This window comes from Lactuca saligna, chromosome 1 (genome assembly GCF_052625555.1).
Source record: "Lactuca saligna cultivar CGN05327 chromosome 1, ASM5262555v1, whole genome shotgun sequence".
Classification (NCBI taxonomy): domain Eukaryota; kingdom Viridiplantae; phylum Streptophyta; class Magnoliopsida; order Asterales; family Asteraceae; genus Lactuca; species Lactuca saligna.
Window position 1 is genome coordinate 11,553,033 of NC_136417.1, and position 19,864 is coordinate 11,572,896.

The window sequence follows — 19,864 nt, forward strand, 5'->3', positions numbered from 1 at the left end:
CGGGTTTAAAAATTGACTTTATCCGGGTTTCGGGTAATCTGGGTTTGGGTCCATCGGGTCTAAAAATCGGAATTGGTGTTTAGAACCGGAACCAGTTTTTTGTGAAACGTTTAAAAGATGCATATCTCATTCGTTTCAACTCCGATTGACATGCAGTTTTTTCCAACATGTATTTTAGAGTTTGTATATGATTTTAGACTATAAATTTGCTATTTTTTGTTTTATATTCATTGACTTACAGTCCTTCAAAATATCGAGATATCAAAGCTGAAAGTTTTTAGTTTTTCAGTTTTTTTGTATTCGGTGAAAGTTTTAAAATATGCATATCTAATTCGTTTGAAGTCGGATTGACATGTGATTTTTTCCAACATGTAGTTTATAGTTTGTACATGAGTTTAGACTATAATTTTGTCATTTTTGGTTTAACATTCAATGATTTACAGTCTTCCGAAGTCGGGATATCAAAACTGAAAATTTTCAACTTTTCACCTTTTTTTTTTCTTTCTAATTTGTATTATGTGAAAATGTTAACACATGCATATCTCATTCGTTTAAAGTCGGATTGACATGCAGTTTTTATCAGAGTGTATTTTAGAGTTTGTACATGATTTTAGACTATAATTTTGTTAATTTTGGTTTCATATTCAATGAGTTACAATCCCCCAAAATCGGTATATCAATTTGAAAATTTTCAAAGTTCAACCTACTAAGTAGTAAGTAATTACCCAAAAATTCTGGTTTTTCCAGGTTTTCCGGTTCTAAACCAGCTTTATCCAGTTCCAACCTACCCACTTTGATGTTTCCGGGTTTTCCGGTTCTAGACCCACTTTACCCGGAACCGAACCGGAACCGATTCCTATATACCGGTCCGGTTTCTGGTTCTATAAAATCCCGTTAACCGGTCCCGGGTTTTCCGGGTCCGGATCCATCCTGTCCGGGTTTGGACCCACTTTCATCCCTAAATATGTTTCATAAAATAAATTTTTTTGTAAGGTGGCTGGATATAAATTTGACAATTCAACTTTAACATGATACAACTAAAGTAGTTATAAAAAGATGGGCTTTGATAATGCTTGAATACATTTTTGGATGATTTTTCCCTTGTTGGTTGATACACAACTAGATGGATTTGCCTCTGTTGTTGGTGATTTTGAATACCGAAAAAGTTTATTTATTTATTTATTTATTTTTATTTTATTATTATTATCTTGGATTTTGTCTTGTTGGACAACTATGCCCCAAACCAACTAATATGTCTCTAATGTTATGTCTTTTCCATGAATTGGATAATTTTGCCCTTTTCTTTTGGTGTTGCTATTAAGCTCCAATCCACTGTACCTGGAATCAGAAAATTTTTCCATCAAGCAATTAATGTCTACTTTACTTCAAAACATGGTTGCTATACTTGGTTTTGCATATAATAAGACCAGAAAATCATTGTAAAAGAAGTCACAAATAGATAAACATGAAAAAAAATCCATATCACGATTATAGCTTGTTGCAACCGAGAATTCAAAAATTAAACTTCCAAGATGGCTTTAATGATTCAAAAATATCAATGATTGTTTTCTCAATATAGAGTTGCGATTTTATGTTGCAATGTTGAACCCCACCTAAAAATAGGAAGGTTAACAGTCAATGATGTTTTAAATTTTGAGTCAATATTGTAAACATCAAATGAATGAGACCATCTTTGTAATTTCGATTAACAATTTATAACTCTTGATTAAAAAATGAGAGAATTTTATATAATTGGTCTATGTGGTAACCATTTTTTGAAATTTTGGTCTAAGGGTAAAATAGTCATTTAAAATTCATATAGCAGTTGAGTCATTAAATTTAATGATTCATATAGAAAAACCAATATAAGACCTTGTAAGAAAGCATGGGGCAGTAAAAAGAAACATTTTAGGACCAAAACTATAAAAAGTGCTAAACTAAGGGACCATAACCGTGTTTTAGTAAAACTTGGGAGGTAGTGAGGGTAGCAAATATGTGTTGTGATCAGTTTTCAGACAAAAAACTTATACTATTGCCAAATTAACATGAAAATGAAGTCTATTTCCAACTCGATGTATGCATATTTCACTTGTAATGAGATTGTTTGTGATAGAAAATAGAGGGTAAACATTAGTTATCTTTTTCTGTGTGTTTATAAATGTGTTGCATTCTAATTAGTACACAATCATAGATAGTCATTTCTTATTGTTCATATGGTTTATTCAGTTAAAAATAAAACATACATTGGTGAGATAAACTACAGGATCATTCTTCGTAATTGCATAAACCTTTCCCAAACTGAATTAATTACCGCATATAACTTCCAAAACACTTGCACAAGTTTTCAGAAACACATATATTGTCAAATGGTTATTCAACTAAGCATACACAAGCAAACATTCTCAATATTAAAAGTGATGAACAATAATAAGTGTCAGCTTCTACATTTCTACCTCTTGATTACTTTTGAGTTTTAAGTGGCTTTAGAATTGTCTTTGGCCGAGTAATCCGACCATCCACCAATAGTTGTCAACGAGTAACATCATCCACTAATAATGAATTATTGATACCTTCCAATTTGATTTTCCATCTGTTTCTAAAGAAATTTCATCCATGAACGATGCGAGTTCACCAGACATTATTTCACACACTTCTATATGGGAATGCCCAAGAGCCATAGTTACTGCATGCAAAAAAATTGAATTAAATTCCAGAGCTAGATATATATATATATATATATATATATATATATATATATATATAGAGAGAGAGAGAGAGAGAGAGAGAGAGTCTGTGTGCAGGGTTGAGGCTTCAATTGGTATCAGTTTACGGTACGACCAGCAAAGAAGAAATTAACAAATAGAAATTATATATAAAGAAATGGGGAATACAAGAACACATGCCAACAACTAAACTATACACATTACGGGAGAGAGACGGTATCTAGAATCGGTCCAATTCTTCCTATGTCTTCCATAACATGTGAAATCAGAAAAGAAAAACACAAAAAATATCAAATAGTTAAAAATATTAAACATGAACATTCCTGAGTTATGGTAAGAGGGCGATTGATAGATCTATGGCTATTGAATACCACCACGATTCATCCTCTACTTCTTGTTCTCATTAGCATATGACATATATACATGGATAACAAATTGTGGGAACTTCAAAGATCATTCGAGCAAATGGGGAGGTTGAAAAGAAAAGGAGAAGACAAAGCCGAAGGGAAAGAAAGTAGGATCGATTAGTGACCAAATAGAAAATCACTATTGTTAATCCTTAGCAACATCAAAAGCCCCAATTTCAAAATTGAGTTTATAAACATACATAAACAAAATAAAATGAAAAAATGAAAAAAAAAAATAAGCATACCACCCTACCCCTCTTGTTTCCTTCTTCCCTTCGCAGCCTCTTGCTCTACAAAAATTCGATGGTAGTGAGTTGTCTAGTGGGTGGCTGTGTCGATGCACCAGAAAAGGAGATACTGAGATACAGATGCACGTACAAAGAGAATGGAAAAATATGGGATGCCAATTGAATATGTAATTTAGGAGGGTGTTTGGGAGTGCTTTTTTTAACTAGAAAAGTGCTTTTAGACAAAAGTGCTCATTTGCTTATAGTGGTGGTAAAAAAAAGTTTTTCAAAAAGTATTTGGATAACTTTTATAGTGAAAAAGTCAATAGGTCAATAAGTTAAAAACTGTTTGGCTTAAAAAGTGATTTTAAAGTTATTTTGTAGCACCTGGTTCCTGGTATGTATTCTTGATTATTAACTCTCCTTATATATTGCAATTTAATCTTGGACTCGGCGAGTTGAAGGGCTAACTCACCGAGTAGGAGCAGGACTAGTCACGGGATCAACTCTGGCTACTCGGAGAGTAGACCCTGTCTGGACTAAAACCCTAACCCGGGTGTTTGCACCCTATTTAAACGATCTAACCCAACCTCCATTTCCCCTAGCACTCCCAGAGGTCTGTAGAATGAAACCCTAGCCCTTTGTGTCCTTGTGGGTGATCTTTTTAGCATTGTGAAGGTGGTTTGGATCTTGGGAGAAGAAGGAGAAGGTTGAGGAGTGCAAGAAGAGAAGAAGATCTGGAATCTACTCTGTGAGGGGCTTCTATTCAGGTAGAAAAGTTCCTACCTTGATCTTTAGTTCATTGAACCCCCTTCTTGTCCCTAAAAAGAGGTTTAAGCCCTAAGAACCTAAATCTATATGTGTTTATGGTTAATGTTCTACAAGGAATTCGGATTTGGACCTTTAGGACATCCTAGTAGCATAAAGTCTCTGTGGTTGAAGTGATTGAGGTCCCTATTGAGTGTAGGACCTCTTAAAGAGCTTGGAATTGCATGTTTGAGCTCATTAGGCCGTGCATGCACGTAAAGTTTGCAACTTTACATGGTAAACATGCCCTAGGACCATAGATCTGTGGTTTTGAAGCATTGCATGTCTCAGATATGACCTACTTGGGAAATGGGTCGAGGAACTCGGCGAGTCCCAAAGTGAAACTCGGCAAGTTCTATGAAGATGGTCTTAGACTCGGCGAGTTGGATGAACAACTCGGAGAGTCCTATGAAGATTGCTTGGAGCTGGCCGAGTTGTTCCTCAAACTCGGCGAGTCGGTACTCGAGTCGGCCCCATAGTCCCGAGTGGTGAGTCGAGGGTGAATCAGTGAGTGGGGAGAGGGACTTGGCGAGTAGGACCGGATTAGTAAGGGAAGGACTCGGCGAGTTGCTCGCGGACTCGACGAGTCCAATCAACTGAAGTTGACTTTGACTTGGATTTCGACTTGGTTAAGGGTAAAAGGGTCATTTTACCCTAAGTACATCTAGCAGTGTTTGACTGATCGTTTTGTGGGAATTATAGTCGGAGGGCGTCCGCAGCAGCAGTAGTAGACAGTTAGTTTCCGATCAGATCAGTAGCTACTTTGAGGTGAGTTACCTTCCAGTAGCGGTGGGTCTACGACCACAATGCCGGCCCACCAGTAGGAGTTGTATGTAGATGATTGTCTCCGTGATATTCATCTAAGGGATTACTACTACTTGTGTTGTATTTATGTGCTAGTGACAATAGGGGGAGATAGTCCCCAAGATATCCGGTCGGTAGGGCAGAAGGGGTAGTCATACCCAGCCATGCTAGATAGATTCTGATGTTGTGATACATGTTATGTGGTAGTAGTAGAGGGGAGAAATAGTTTCCTCAGTATCCGGTTGAGAGGACCGAAGGGGAGGCCAACACCCAGATATGCTAGGCAGTATCTGGTCGAGAAGATCGAAGGGGTAGGTCGGGCACCTAGATATGCCTGACAATTTATGTATGTTATGTGATTATATGGTATGTGGTACAGTGGGGGAACTCACTAAGCTTCGTGCTTAAAGTTTTCAGTTTTGGTTTCAGGTACCTCTTCAGCTAAGGGAAAGGAGCCGGCGCGGTAGCAACATATCACACACACTTTTGTTTCCGTAGTTATGAGTTTATTATGGGATTGATACTCTGATATTTTGGTTGTTTACATGTTGTGGATTTTAAATTTGGGTTTTCGATGTGAAATAGTTTAATTAAACAATGTTTTAATTATTAGTGTTTTCTAAGTAAAGTTTTAAGAAAACAAAATTTCTGGACGTGAAGATTGGGTCGTTACATATTTTGGCTGAAAAGCCATAAGCAGTTTCAAAAAGCCACGTTTTACATGCTTATTAAAAAGTGCTTATCGAAGCTTATGGAAAAGCTATTCTGAAAAGTGCTTTTGAGTTTGCCAAAAACTTTTTTTTTGGCTTATTAGCTTTTTAAAAAGCCAATAAGCAAATAAGCACTTTTCAAACGCAATCACAAACACCCCCTAGGTATATAATGTCGATCTAACCTATTTAATTGGTTTTGAGTAATTCAATTGGCTAAAATTGAGGAATGGTGGTTGTTGACCTTGATCGATTCATTTGTTTACTTGATACTACAATTCATAAATTGTACTACATGATGCATTATCTTTTGGACGACTTAAAATTCAGCATTTGACCTAATATGATTTATAAGGTATTATATATATATATATATATATATATATATATATATATATATATATATATATATATATATATATATATATATATATATATATATATATATATGGGAATGCTAATAGGTGTAATTAGAATATTACATATTTATATATTAAAAAAGAGTTCCCTTAGGAACAGTACCTGACCAGGGTACTATTTCTTGGGTTGAGTAGTATACCTGGGTTAGCTTAATCCCACCGTCTCAAATGTCTACATCTTCAATTTTGCTCTCCTCCACCTTCTTCAATTTTGCTCTCCTCCACCTTTTCTCTTCCATTTCGTCTCCACCCATGACCGCTCCCTCCGTGCATGCTTTTCTTCCAGCAAGCCACTCCTAACGCATCGTCTGCAACACACCCCCAATGCACTAACCATCTTCTTTCTAGGTTTCAGGTATCTACAGCTTACATTTGCGTTTCATTTCATTCTTTTACGTCTGATATCTTAGTGATCTGCACACATAGCTTTTGGATTGTTTGTTTTTCCATAAATAACTTACTGTTTTTTTTTTTCAGTTGCAAAATTTTTCAGTGTATGATCTCTAAAACCAGCCAACATAATTGGTTTGAGTATGTTCAAGATCTTTAGTTAACATTATCTTAATGTCATTGCTCTGATGAAGGTGTAACATATTTGATGAATTGGGGTTTTGTTCTGTTTGTCTTTTTTTTTTTTACAAGAAACTGAAAGTTATTTTGATGAACACCAACTGCTCGATAAAATGCTTTAACCTAATCACATTTCTTCTTTTTTATCTGAAAACCTGATAAAAGTTTTGACTGCTATTATTTTTCTGTTGCATGTCTCTTAACAGTTAATGTTTATTTTCAGTTGTGCTTCTTGCTAGAATCTCACTTAAGGACTAAAACTGAAAATAAAATCTATACCTAAGGACCAAAAATTTTAATTAGTGTAAAATATAAGTAAGTTCTATATATGACATGTTGATGTAGAAGAAGATGGTTGGACATGCCACCTATGAATGTAATCTTACAATGATATAACTTGATTTTTGCTACCACATGGTAGTAGTTGACTTGATAGATTAAATGAAAAAAGAGTGAAATATGTATGTCATGTAGCAACTGGCTCGCAAGTTTGTTTTCTTGTGTAGGTTTTTATTCGTGAAATTGATGGTTTGAGGGTTCGATTACGTTAACTTATTGACCTCAAGTGTACATGTTATTGCCCTTCTGATTTGTGTTTCACTTTTTTAACAGAGGAAAATGGTGACCTGCCAACACAGTAATTAAATGTAACCTATGTGGCTACCACTTATTATCAACCAGAAAAAACCAATGCAACTACAAAAGATGTTGATGAAGAAAAGAATATATCTAAGCCAGGTCGCCACAACAACAAGACCCAAACCCAAATACATGTTAGCTTCTCTTAACACTTGTAATTTGATAGATAACTCCAAATTTATTTATTTATTTATTTATTATTATTTTTTTTGTTTCTATTTTTCAACTATACAAAAAAGGAATTTGTGCTTTTCTTTTGGAAGGAGAAATGTATTTTGATCACAATCACACCATAAAGCCACCATGAAAGATGATTATAAAGCTTCAATATTCATTTTAGATAACAAAATTATCAATTATTAAAGGGTAATACTATTATTAAGAGTCTTCTTTTTTCCACTTCAAATGGGGAAAGCTACCCGCCAATCTGCTCTTTTGGGAGTATCAAAAAGGACATTTCTGTTTTGTCATAAAATAGAGATTTGGAAAAAAAAATAGGGTACAAACAAATATCTCTATTTTATCTGTTTTTTTTTTCGGGAAGCAAAGGATATTCATACTTATATGAGCCTTTGTGGTGGATTGGCATGATAACAAGCGAGTTTCTTATTTCATGTTGTTTAATGGTATCTTATTATGATTTACTTGTCCATGTTGGCAGTGTAACCCGTTGGTGGGGGTATTTACCCTTTTTACTTGAAATCTTGATTCTAAATGTAAACACTAACCCCCATTCAAAATTTTTATATAGTGGTTGTTGGAGAGATTAATTTTACGAAACAAACTACATATTTTTGTAGTTTTTCGTTGTGCTCTATGCGTTGTGTAATCCATTGTACATACCCCTCTGGTTAGTTTTAGCTTATTTCTTACTTCAATTCTTTTGTTTGTCACCAACTTCATAATCGACTGCTTAGTCACCTCTTATACTCTGCTTACATTTGTCCAGGCTAGCTCACATTAAACCCATTCTAAACAGGAATACCCTTTAAAAAGTTAGTATGTATTATACGACAGGGGAACAAGTGGAGGAATGGAAACCAAATTGTTGATGTTATTCATGTCAAAGGAGAAGATTTATAGTAATCAAATTAAGAAATGGCAATGTACTTTAGTCTGGTTAAGAAATACCAATGTACAACCGAATTGTGTGACACCTTCCCCCCCTCCCCCCCCCCCCCCCCCCCCCCCCCAAAGGGGGGCACCTTTCTAGTTCTTCTTATTATAATGTAACATCCTAATTATTGAGATTTCACCGTAAAGTTTATATATAATTATGGATGTTTTGATAAAGTTTATTAAAAATAGTTATATTATTTGTTGGACTTAAACTGCATTGAGATTTTGGGTATTAAGGAATCTGGAGAATAGCAAGTAGGTTTGGGTTTTTAGGCTTTAGTTGGTGTCTGTGTGATAATTAGCGGATATATATGTGTATCTAGTGGATCCATAGATCTTGGATTCTTTTTATATCCATAAGATTTGATGGATACTAGTGTCTTATACCTATTAGGCCACATATGTCAGCCCCTTTAGCCCGTAAATGTAGGTGTTTTTTGTGTTTTTGAGCAAAAAGTTATAAAGTCTGCGGACCACTTCTGCAACCCTCTGCAGTAGAAGAGGTGGACTAAACAGCTGTAGACTGTAATAAGAAATGTGTTTATTTTTTTTAACATCTACATACTGCTGCAGATATTAAAAAAATAAAATAAACTAATTTTGTAATCCGAAAACAGTGTTTTATTAACAAAATTTTAATAATGTATGAAATTTCGACAAGAATTTATGATATTTCAGCAAAAAATAATGATATTTTAACAAAAAAATAAAGATATTGTAGCATAAAATAATGATATTTCATCAAAAAATTATTATTATTAAATATTAAAAAAAAGAAAAAAAATCAACAAGAATAAACAAAATAAAAAACGAAAAAAAAATGTGAAATAAAATTTTAGCAATATATAATCAATATTTTAGCTAGAAAAGAAGAAGAAGAGGAGGTTGGAAGAGGTATGAAGAGGCAAAAAAAGTGTTGCGTCAAAAAGAACACGCGCATAGGTTTTTTAATCCGAAGACTTCTGAAAAACAAACAGTTGCGAAATGAACATTGTTGCACGTGTGCTGCACCGCGCAACAATAAGAAGTCTGAAGAGGTTTTTTTCCAAAAAAACAAATAGCACCGTGGTGTGGATTTGTATCGGATTCGTGACCAATAGATAGTAGTTTACAAAAATGGTCAAAATTGACCCATTAACAATGTAAAAAACATTAAAAAAAAAAAAAAATCATATTTTTAACTTTAAACTAAACCATATAAATACCAACATTATTAAAACTTTTTCACACCACAAAACCATTCATCTCTCATTTTTTTTCTCAAAAGTATGGATCAAAATCAAAATATCCCAACCACTTCAAACACCCCAACAACCTAAAACACTCAAAATGATCAATATCAAGGTTATATGCAAATGTTAACATCCCCAGTCTAACAACTTCTGTTTACTAATATTCTTTATCAACCAAACTATTTCCAACAACAAAGACCACAACAATTCAACCAACCCCACTTCTAAGCTTTTCAACAATTTCAATGTCAACAATTCCAAACACAACCATCTCAAGTCCCCTTATCTCAATCTCTACGTATAAACCTGAACAATGACGATGACGAACGGGTTGAAGAAACACAACCATTTAGAAGAAGGCAATCAAAAGGAAAAACTACAAAAAAAAGAGGAACGATTTGAAACGAAGATGAGGAGAAAGCTTTAGCTAAAGCTTGGATTTTATATTCGTGTGACTTGAGGACGGATATCACGCAAATAAGAAACAAATTTTGGCTTCGTGTTTTAGATCACTTTCACTTGCTTTTGGGAAGACAAACGGGTTGAATGTATGACGCAGTTAATGAAAAATGGCGTGAACTACGAGCGGTTTACACCAAGTTAACGACATATTTGAAAACCTATAAAATATGATAAGTATGGAAATTAGGTTTTTAACATTTTAATTTTTATGTTTAATTTTCTATTGTTTTTAAGTCATTTAGGTTTAAATTTCTGTGGTTTTATGTTTTTTTTTTTCCAGTAATTTAGGTTTGAATTTTTATGTTTTTATGTTTTTTATTAATAATTTAAGTTATGTAATGTGCAATATCTATTTATGTTTTATAATATCTCTCTCTCTCTCTCTCTCTATATATATATATATATATATATATATATATATATATATATATATATATATATATATATATATATATATATATATATATATATATATAAAAGATAAACAATATGGAGTGGTAATCGTTTCTAAAGGTTAATGAACATGTAGTGAACATATAATGGAGTTGATGTGGCCTATAGATCCCATTACAAACACATCCCATAGAGTAATTTCTTTATATTCCTTTCACTTTTACAAACTATTTAGTGAACAACTCACTCCAAAATCAAACCCTAGACTTTCATTTAACTATTTACAATCAAACCATAATACTACCAAGTAGCTCGACCCAGCCCGGTCCTTTTGGTCCATAATGTTTTGTAGTTATTTTTTGTAGTGCTTACTACTTTAACACTTGTAAGGTTACATATTATCTTGAAATCTAACTTTCACCACTTTTCCTAATTGTGCAACACATAACAATCTAATGTCGGATCAAGTAGGGGAGAACATCTAACAATGGATACAATGCTACCACGTCAAAAGAATATGAGCCAAACATGAAAATTTTGGCGACAAAAATCTGTGGTAAATGTCAATTGGTCCACTAAATTTAGCTTGTCGGCATAATTTTTGTGTCAAGCATAAGGCATGGATCAATAAACTGTATCTACTAGATTGTTTTGTTCATCACTCTAGATTGAACTTGTTTGAAGCAAGTCAATACACTATCATGACCGTGGCTTTTATTCGGTTTTAACCATACAAAGAAGTTCGCTTTCCAAAAAAAAAAAAGAGACAAATCCTTTTGGCTACTTACACATCAATACATGCATCCATTTGCACATTCGTATAACCCATATAGCCATTCAGTTAAGGACATGATGAGGATACACTAATAAGAAACAGATGATTAAACAATTTCATTAAGTTTTACAAAAAATCAAGCATGACAAAATTTGGTGTTACAGACAACCAATCATATGACCAAAAAGAACAAATCAAGAATACAATCTAACACAACACTATAAATATGAGATCACTGCAGTGCATTTGGTCAGTCCACCTACAAAAGCAAAAACCATGAAACCACTCTATCCCTCACCAGCATCAGCAGCCACAACTGCCACCTTCGTGTCATATATAATGTAGTACCAGCTCACAAAATCCGGTAAAAATGTAACATAACAGGAACAGGATGCAAAAAGCAACAATCAAAGAATGCATATGTGATATGTGCTAAGTGCTAGGTTCAAAGTTCAAACTATCTAAGGCCTAGATCATCTAATTATAAATATGAACAAACACAGAGTACAACATGTATCAAAATGGCCTCACTTCATTTTATTGTCAGGTTTAATGTTAGTGTGAGTGTGACAAACCTATTAGGGTTTCAGCAGCCAAACCAGTATTACTTTCAGTTTCTGGCTCCTTTATGGTTTCAGCAAGGGAAGCAGGACTGGTGTTGGATTCCCATTCCGATTTTGTGGGAAGAGCAGAATCAGTAATACCGCCGGCTTCCGGTTCCAATTTGGTTGGAAGAACGGAATCTGTAACAGTGTTGGCCTCCTGTTCCAACTTGATTGGACAAATGGAATCAGTAATCGCTGGCTCCAATTTGTTAGGAAGGGCGGAATCAGTAATAGTGTTGGCCTCCTTTTCCAACTTGATTGGAAGAATGGAATCAGTAATAGTGGCGACTTTTGGTTCCAATTTGGTTGGAAGAGCGGAATCAGTAATGGTCTCGGTTTCTGGTTCCAATTTGGTTGGAAGAACAGAATCAGTAATAGTGTCGGCTTGTGGTGGAAGAGCGGAATCAGTAACAGTGTTGGTTTCCTGTTCCAACTTGATTGGAGGAATGGAATCAGTCATAGTGTCAGCTTCTGGTTCCAATTTAATTGGAAGATCAGAAACCATAAGAGTGTCGGCTTCTTGTTCCAATTTGGTTGGGGTGTGGGATTCTGATTCCGATTTAGTTGGAAGAGCGGAATCGGTAACAGTGTTGACTTCTGATTCCGATTTGATTGGAAGAGTGGAAGCAGGAATGTTGTCGGTTTCGGATTTTGATGTAAAGACACGAATAACTTTTTGGTAAAATCCCCATGAAAGATTTTTGCTTGTAATGGGACGATGTCCAAATGGATTTTGCTCCACAAATTTTTGAACATTCTCAGATGCTGCTAACTTTTCCAGATATATTCGCAGGTCCCCATCAGACCCTATCATGGAACAGAAAATATTAAAAAAAAAAAAAAAAAAAAAAAAGACTAGGATGATTTATTTACCTAAGGAATTATCTTCTGTCTTCCAGTAGCAGTAAGCATAAGGAAAGATTGCTGTGTATGGCTGAAATGGAAAGAAGAAACTGAAATATTAAGAAAGCAAAATAAAAGTAGAAATATATGAAAATGGTAGAGACTACTAACGGGATTTAGTAGAGCCTTGGATGGATAAGTATCCAAAAGAAGTGTATTTGATTCATCATAGTCTCCAATATCCCATGGAAGATTTGGATCTTCCTTTTCCCATAATTTTCTAACTTGCTTTAAAACCAAGGGCCTGTTCATGTTCTCAACAGTACGAAAACCTGTGTCTGTACAATGAGATAGATCCTGCCAAAAAAATAAAAAAAATTAGTGTATGATAATGGAATAAACAATGTAATAATACAAGTGAAGAATAAATGGGGCTTGGCTTACCCAAGAGAAAAGCAATTTGTGTTGAGTGTCTCTCATAAGAAAGTCAAGAACCCGTTCTGTATGAAATCTGTAAACAGGTATGAGCATAAACAATCATATGAAAAGATACAGTAATAAAGAACACAAGTACAGGGTATGTTTGGTTCCATGGAATCGAATGATAAAGGAATGGAATGGGTCATTCCATTCCTTCACTGATTCCCTCCTACCAATCACTACATTACAATACCTTGATGTTGATGCCCACATACCTACTTTGAATCTATCAAAGCAAAATTGCAAAAACTCATCACAATAAGGTCTTTTAAACACTGCAAAACCAAACACCAAACAATTTCTTGAGGCAGTGTCAAATAAAATAATTATCACCCGTATATATACATATATATATATATATATATATATATATATATATTTTCCATACCTGCCCTTGACCCTGGTAGTATTGTGTCTGCTTTATATTGTAGAATAGTGTCTGCTTTATATCTTTCACGTGGGAGCAACACAACATCAGCAAGCAACCCACTCACATCAATAACTAAAAGTTTCTTTCTAAAACAAGATTTAGAAGCATCAGCATCAGCTTCTGGTGGTGGACAGGTGGCACTGTCACCAATAACCTTAAGGTAAAATTTCCATGATTCATTGTTGTAAGAAATAGGTTGTTGGCCAAATGGGTTTTGCTGTATAAACTTTTGGACATTATCAGATGCTGCCAACTTTTCAAGATAATTTCGAAGGTCACCTTTAGGTCCTGTAATGGAAAATCAAGAATATGACACCTGGCACATGCAAACTATTTTTGGTTCGTATAAACAGAAATAAATGGGACACAAACACAATGACTCACCTAAGCCATTATCTTGGGTGTTTCGATAACTGTAAGTATATGGAAAGATTGCAGTATTCGGCTGAAAATAAGAATTGTGAAGCCAATTAGTACCTTTAATTGATGATAATAAAAAAAAGAAATTGAAAGAAGAAGAAGAGCTTACAGGGTTGCGAAGTGCTTTATATGGAGAATCATCCAAAAGAAAAGTGTTTGATTCATCATAGACTCCTTTATCCCAAGGAAGATTAGGATCTTGTTTTTCCCATAACTTTTTAAGTTCTTTTAAAACTAAAGGTTTGTCACTGTTCTCAATAGTATTGAAACCGGTCTCAGTGCAGTGAGATTGATCCTGTGTCAAAAACCAATCTTTATCATGTTAATACTGATATACAGCTAAATGCAAGAAATAGCAATGAACTTTCATTAATTTGCACATTTTAGATGGCATAGCTTCAATTTTTCAAAGTACAATGCTGTCATAAGAACTGAAAGTATGATGCTATCATAAACAAAACAACAGAAGTTTGTAGCTATTTCTTGCATATAACCCTATAAAATACAAGTTGGTGCTTAGAGATGAAACACATGATACATCTAAAATGCCAAAGAAGTACAGAAAATATGACTTACCCAACAGAAAAGCAATTGATGCTGAGTGTCTTTGATAAGAAAGTCAAGAACCCGTTCTATGTTTCTTCTGGAGGAAGTTCATAAACATGGATAAGAGAAAATAAAACAGAGTAAGAAAGTAATATGATGAACTTATATTCCATACAAGTGACAAAAATTTAGAGTACCTTGTTCTTGATGTCCAGACACCTACATTGAATCTCTCAAAGCAAAAATCTAAAAATTCATCACAATATGGTCTCTTATAAACTACAACAGCAAAGAATAATTAAGTTAGAAATTAGTTGAGTAGCATAGATATAGAGGAATAAATTTTAAATCTTTACTCTTAAAACCAAATCCCTACCTGATTTTGAGCCTATTATTGTGTCAGCTCTATAGGCTTCATCTGGATCTGCTACAATATCAACAATCAACCCATTCACATCAAGGACAAGAAGCTTTTTTCTAGAATTTGAATGACGATTATCTTCATTCCTAACTTCACTAGAATTTTCTTTAATTGAATCCAATTTAGTTATTGAATCAACCACATCCATCTTCAATTCTGTGTTTTTATCACTGGGATGACTCCTGTCTTCACTGGTAGATGATTCTGATCCTTCCATCACAATGTTATCCTTGTTCTTTTCGCTTTCTTGCTCAAGGGCAAAACAGTCAATCTGGGAGCCCTCAGTTAAACTTTCTTTCCCATTATTGAATGTGTCATCCTGTTTGACTACCATTTCTACATTTGGCATGTCTGCTGGAGAAACAGTTGCAGGTGATTCATCTATGCAAGCCATACTAGTAGTATCTGTGCTCCCATTTGGGGGGAGCAGATTAGGCTCTTTGTTAGATTCAGAATGGTTCACTCGGTGTGGATGTGATACCCTTCTCCTTTTAACAGGTGGGCCATAAACCTCCATGCTTCTTTCCATCTGCAAATGCATTAGGAGCATCAAAATGTAAAATCAAAATGTTCAAATCGACACTGAAAATTGAAAGAAGTTGTATATCATAGGTGCACATTGTCTACCAAATTAGTGTTAACATCTATCTAAGAGAACTCCTACTCATGAAATTAAACTAAATTCAACTCTAAGCTTTTATGGTTCACATTTGTTTTCTGCATCTTACCCTAAATGTCCTTCTAATTCATGGATGCCACTCTTCCAACTACACAATTAAAGTGCTTTTCGGAAGAGTTTGCAAAAAAAGCAGAAGAAAAGCGATGAAAGCAGGAATTCTACCCAACTACATTACGTAATTACTAATTACCAAACTAAACTTCATGAGTTCAACAACAAGTATCAATTTCCAAATTACCACATCACCAAATACTAATTCGGAAAAGTCGCATAACAGGAATTCAAAAGTACAATTTCAGGAACTTCATAACTCAAATTACTCTGTAATTGTGTATGAGAGATGGAGAGAGAATGAATTATTTGGTGAAATTCAAGTAGGGTTTGATTTAAAGCTATAAGTTAGAGATTTACGCACTTACGATAACTATTAGGGAAATGAAGACGTCTCAGAGGGAGAAAATGGTGGAGAAAAGAGAATAGCCGCCGCCGTTGACCTCCGTGGGGATTAGAAAATCTACGGCAGAGAGAGGTTGAGAAGATTTTGAAGCGATGCCCAAGTATCGAGGGATTCAAACTGTCACACACAGATAACACACACAAACGCATCAGAGATTCGGAGTCGTTCTTGCTCAGATTCCATCACAGGGTTGCTTCCCCTAAAACACAACTGATATCTCTTTTTTAGTTCAGTTGTTTCAATTATAAACCGTAGATATTACTCGCCCAAACAATTTTCTTGCCACTATACTTTATTTATCAATTAAAAATAACATTTTTAAGTATTACGCAAGATTCTCATAAATTTGTGTAAAATTTGATTCATTTAGAATGTTTTGCCTATGTGTTATTATTAGGTAGTTAATGTCGTATAATAATTAGGGGTGAGTAAAAACCGAACCGATTAAAGAAAAACCGATAAAACCGCAATAAACTGGAACCGAAAAACCGAAACCTATGCAAAAACCAATGCTGCGGATTTAATTTTTGCAAAAACAGAAGGTCAACGGTTCGGTGTGGTTTTTATCCTAAAAACCGGTCCACCAAAACCGAACCGCACCGCACCGCAAACGTGTATAGTAATAAATCAATCAATGTATATTATATACATGCTATTTAAAATAGTTCTAAACGATAATATATTTATTATATGTTTATTTTGTGTTTGTATAAGGCTATATGGGTGCAAAAGAAATATTCTATTGTTAGCCAAACGTAATAATCGATTACATGTAATAAGCTTGTAACAAATTAAGTCAAAATCAACCAACCTTCAATTATTAATTAGTTTGTGAGAGTGGTCACAAGTTGTATTTTAAGCGACTTACAATTTTTGATTATGTAATTTTGTTTTGAGCTGAAAATGAATGTATTGAAAAAAACAGCACAATACAAGCTTATATGTATATGGTTTTCAGTTCTTACAGTTTTAAAAAACCCCACCTAAAAACATAAAAAAAACTGCACCAAATTCTTAACACGGTTTAAAAACCGAAAACCGAACCGATACAAACCGAATCCGCATTTAAAAACCAAAAAATCGAACCATTGCAAAACCGCATCCAACGGTTTTAAGAATGCAAAAACCGCACCATGCGGTTTGCGTTCCGGTTTGGTCTGAAACCGCACCATGCTCACCCCTAATATCATTTGTCAACCTATTATTTTAAATTTTTTTATTTCAATTATATTAAATTAATAATATTAGAATAAAAATTAAAATAAAATTAATATAAATTATAAAGTAATATAATTTCACGTATTTATTTAAATCAACAATTATAATTTTATATAACTAAAAAATATCTTTTATTAACAATTTATTTAAAATAATTGATTAATAGTTTTGAATTTTTACTATAAAAATTTAATTAATTTTGTAACCGTTGTTCCGCAGGATATAAACTATTGTTCCATTAAAGGTCATAGATGTCTTATTAATTATTAGTCTACAACCATTAAAAGTAATGAGGATGCTAAACAAATCAATGATGAAAAATATGTATTACACAAAGATGCATTCTAACACATGTTTGCTAAACAAACCAACGATGAAAAATATGTGTAAGCTCACACATTTGTATCTACACATCACTACAAATAAAATGAAATTTATTGGCATAGAAAAAGTGCCACTAAACATCGAAAAAATATCACTAAAAGCCATCTGGGGAATTAGCGACAAAAAAAAATATCACTAAAAACGGTGCCACTAAAGACCTTTAGTTAGGGGTGAGCAAAACCGAACTCGAAAACCCAAAAACTGAAACCGAGCAACCGAAACTAAACCCAAACCGTCGGGTTTGGGTTTAAATTTTTAAAAACCGAAAAATAAGTTTTGGGTTCGGTTTTAGTACCTCAACCCGACCCAATTCGTTGGGTTAGAAACCGACCCAACCCACTAGGTATGAAACTGACCCAACTCAGTATTATTACATGTTTCTCAATGTTTTTTTACTTTCTATGTCAAAGGTAATATACGTCAAATGCAAAAGGAGATTGATTTTAGTACTAAATTACACCAAATATATGGCTTATGCCTTTTGGTGTTGTTTTAGTGAACCCGAGATTATTACCTGGTTGTTTGCTACTTGTTTTTGTTTCTAAAAACTTATTAAACTTGGTTGTTGTAAACTTTTAGCAACATACTATTTTGATGTTGTGTTGGTGTTGAAATGGTTTTTTTTTTTAGTTTCATTAATCTAGGTTGCTAAATTTGTTTCATTTTTGAGTTATAAAGATTTGCTGAAAAGTGGGTTACAACCCAAAACCCATCAACACATGGGTTGAATCAAAAAACAGATAAAACCGACCTAAGAACCCGAAAACCGAAACCGACCAAAAACCGAACCTAACGAGTTCTAAAACCCAGAAACCGAAATACATGGGTTGGGTTCGGTTTTACCCCAAAACCAACCCAACCCAACCCATGCTCACCCTACCTTTAGTGACACTTCTCGATTGTGTCGCTGCAACCCTTTTGGGTTTTAGTGATACTTTCTTTATGCCACTATAACATTTTTGGTTTTTGTGGCACATTTTTTATGCCACTGTAAAATTAGTAAAATAAAACATTTTTAACAACAACCATGACATTTATAGTAGAAAATTAGGACCAATTTTGAAAAATATTTTTGTTTTCAATTTTGAGAATAGTATCGTAAGAGAAATTAAGTTTTAATTTAAGTAATGTTTTTGTGTTTTGTATTTATTACCTTAATTGTTTTTTATTCTTTTTTATTCCATTTAAAGTAACCTAAAACCCATCAACCTATGGGTTGAACCCAAAAACCGATGAAACCGATCCAAGAACCTGAAAAACGAAACCGACCAAAAACCAAACCCGACGGGTTCTAAAACCTAGAAACCGAAAAACATGGGTTGGGTTCGGTTTTACCCCAAAACCGACCCAACCCGTCCCATGCTTACCCCTGCCTTTAGTGACACTTCTGGATCGTATCGTTGCAACCCTTTTGGGTTTTAGTGACACTTTCTTTATGCCACTTTAACACTTTTGGTTTTTGTGGCACATTTTTTATGCCGCTATAAAATTGGTAAAATAAAACATTTTTAACAACACTTTTTACCGCGACATTTATATTAGAAAACTAGGTCCAATTTTTTATATAAATTTAAATGCAATAAAAAAGAATAAAAACAATTAAGGTAATAAATAGAAAACACAAAAACACTACTTAAAGTAAAACTTAATTTGTCTTACAACAATATTCTTAAAATTGAAAACAAAAATATTTTTCAAAATACAAGTCTAAAAAACATAAAACTATCAAACTAAATATTTGTTAGAGAAGAAACGTAAAAGTTGATATGAAGATGAACTTTGTATAATTGCTCCACTTGATTGATACAAATGATTGCATATCTTCTTCGATGTCTTTAAGATGTTCTTGTTGTGTGACAAAAGCTGCTACACTTTTATGCAAGATTAGTTACTCTTAAATGCCAATAAATTGATATTATTATCTCCAAAAACGTGTTTCATGAGCATAATGACACAACAAGACATTAAAATTACCAAATTCATCATGGTAACAAATGAAAACAAAATAATTAAGCAACTCTTAAACAACAATCATAAGCTTTATATGCCTTAAGTGCCGCGAAAAAAGAAACTATTTAAATAAATTAGGTGCAT

The 19,864-nt window shown here is 33.8% G+C and overlaps 1 protein-coding gene across 2 annotated transcripts; it reads right to left on the bottom strand.

Annotated features, from left to right (window-relative positions):
- Positions 1 to 11,376: 11,376 nt before the first annotated feature.
- Positions 11,377 to 16,413, bottom strand: LOC145006534 (uncharacterized). 2 transcript variants are annotated; one of them, XM_078965648.1, is made up of 12 exons: positions 16,131 to 16,413; positions 14,988 to 15,561; positions 14,809 to 14,890; positions 14,642 to 14,708; positions 14,175 to 14,360; positions 14,030 to 14,090; positions 13,604 to 13,933; positions 13,409 to 13,490; positions 13,180 to 13,246; positions 12,907 to 13,092; positions 12,766 to 12,826; positions 11,377 to 12,699 (listed from the first exon to the last, which is right to left on the bottom strand). In XM_078965648.1, the coding sequence occupies exons 2-12, from the start codon at positions 15,559 to 15,561 to the stop codon at positions 11,843 to 11,845; spliced, it is 2,553 nt and encodes an 850-aa protein (XP_078821774.1). In that variant the 5' UTR covers positions 16,131 to 16,413; the 3' UTR covers positions 11,377 to 11,842. The 2 variants fall into 2 exon arrangements, with proteins under 2 accessions (XP_078821774.1, XP_078821831.1); XM_078965705.1 differs by having other exon boundaries at positions 16,127 to 16,413.
- Positions 16,414 to 19,864: the final 3,451 nt, after the last annotated feature.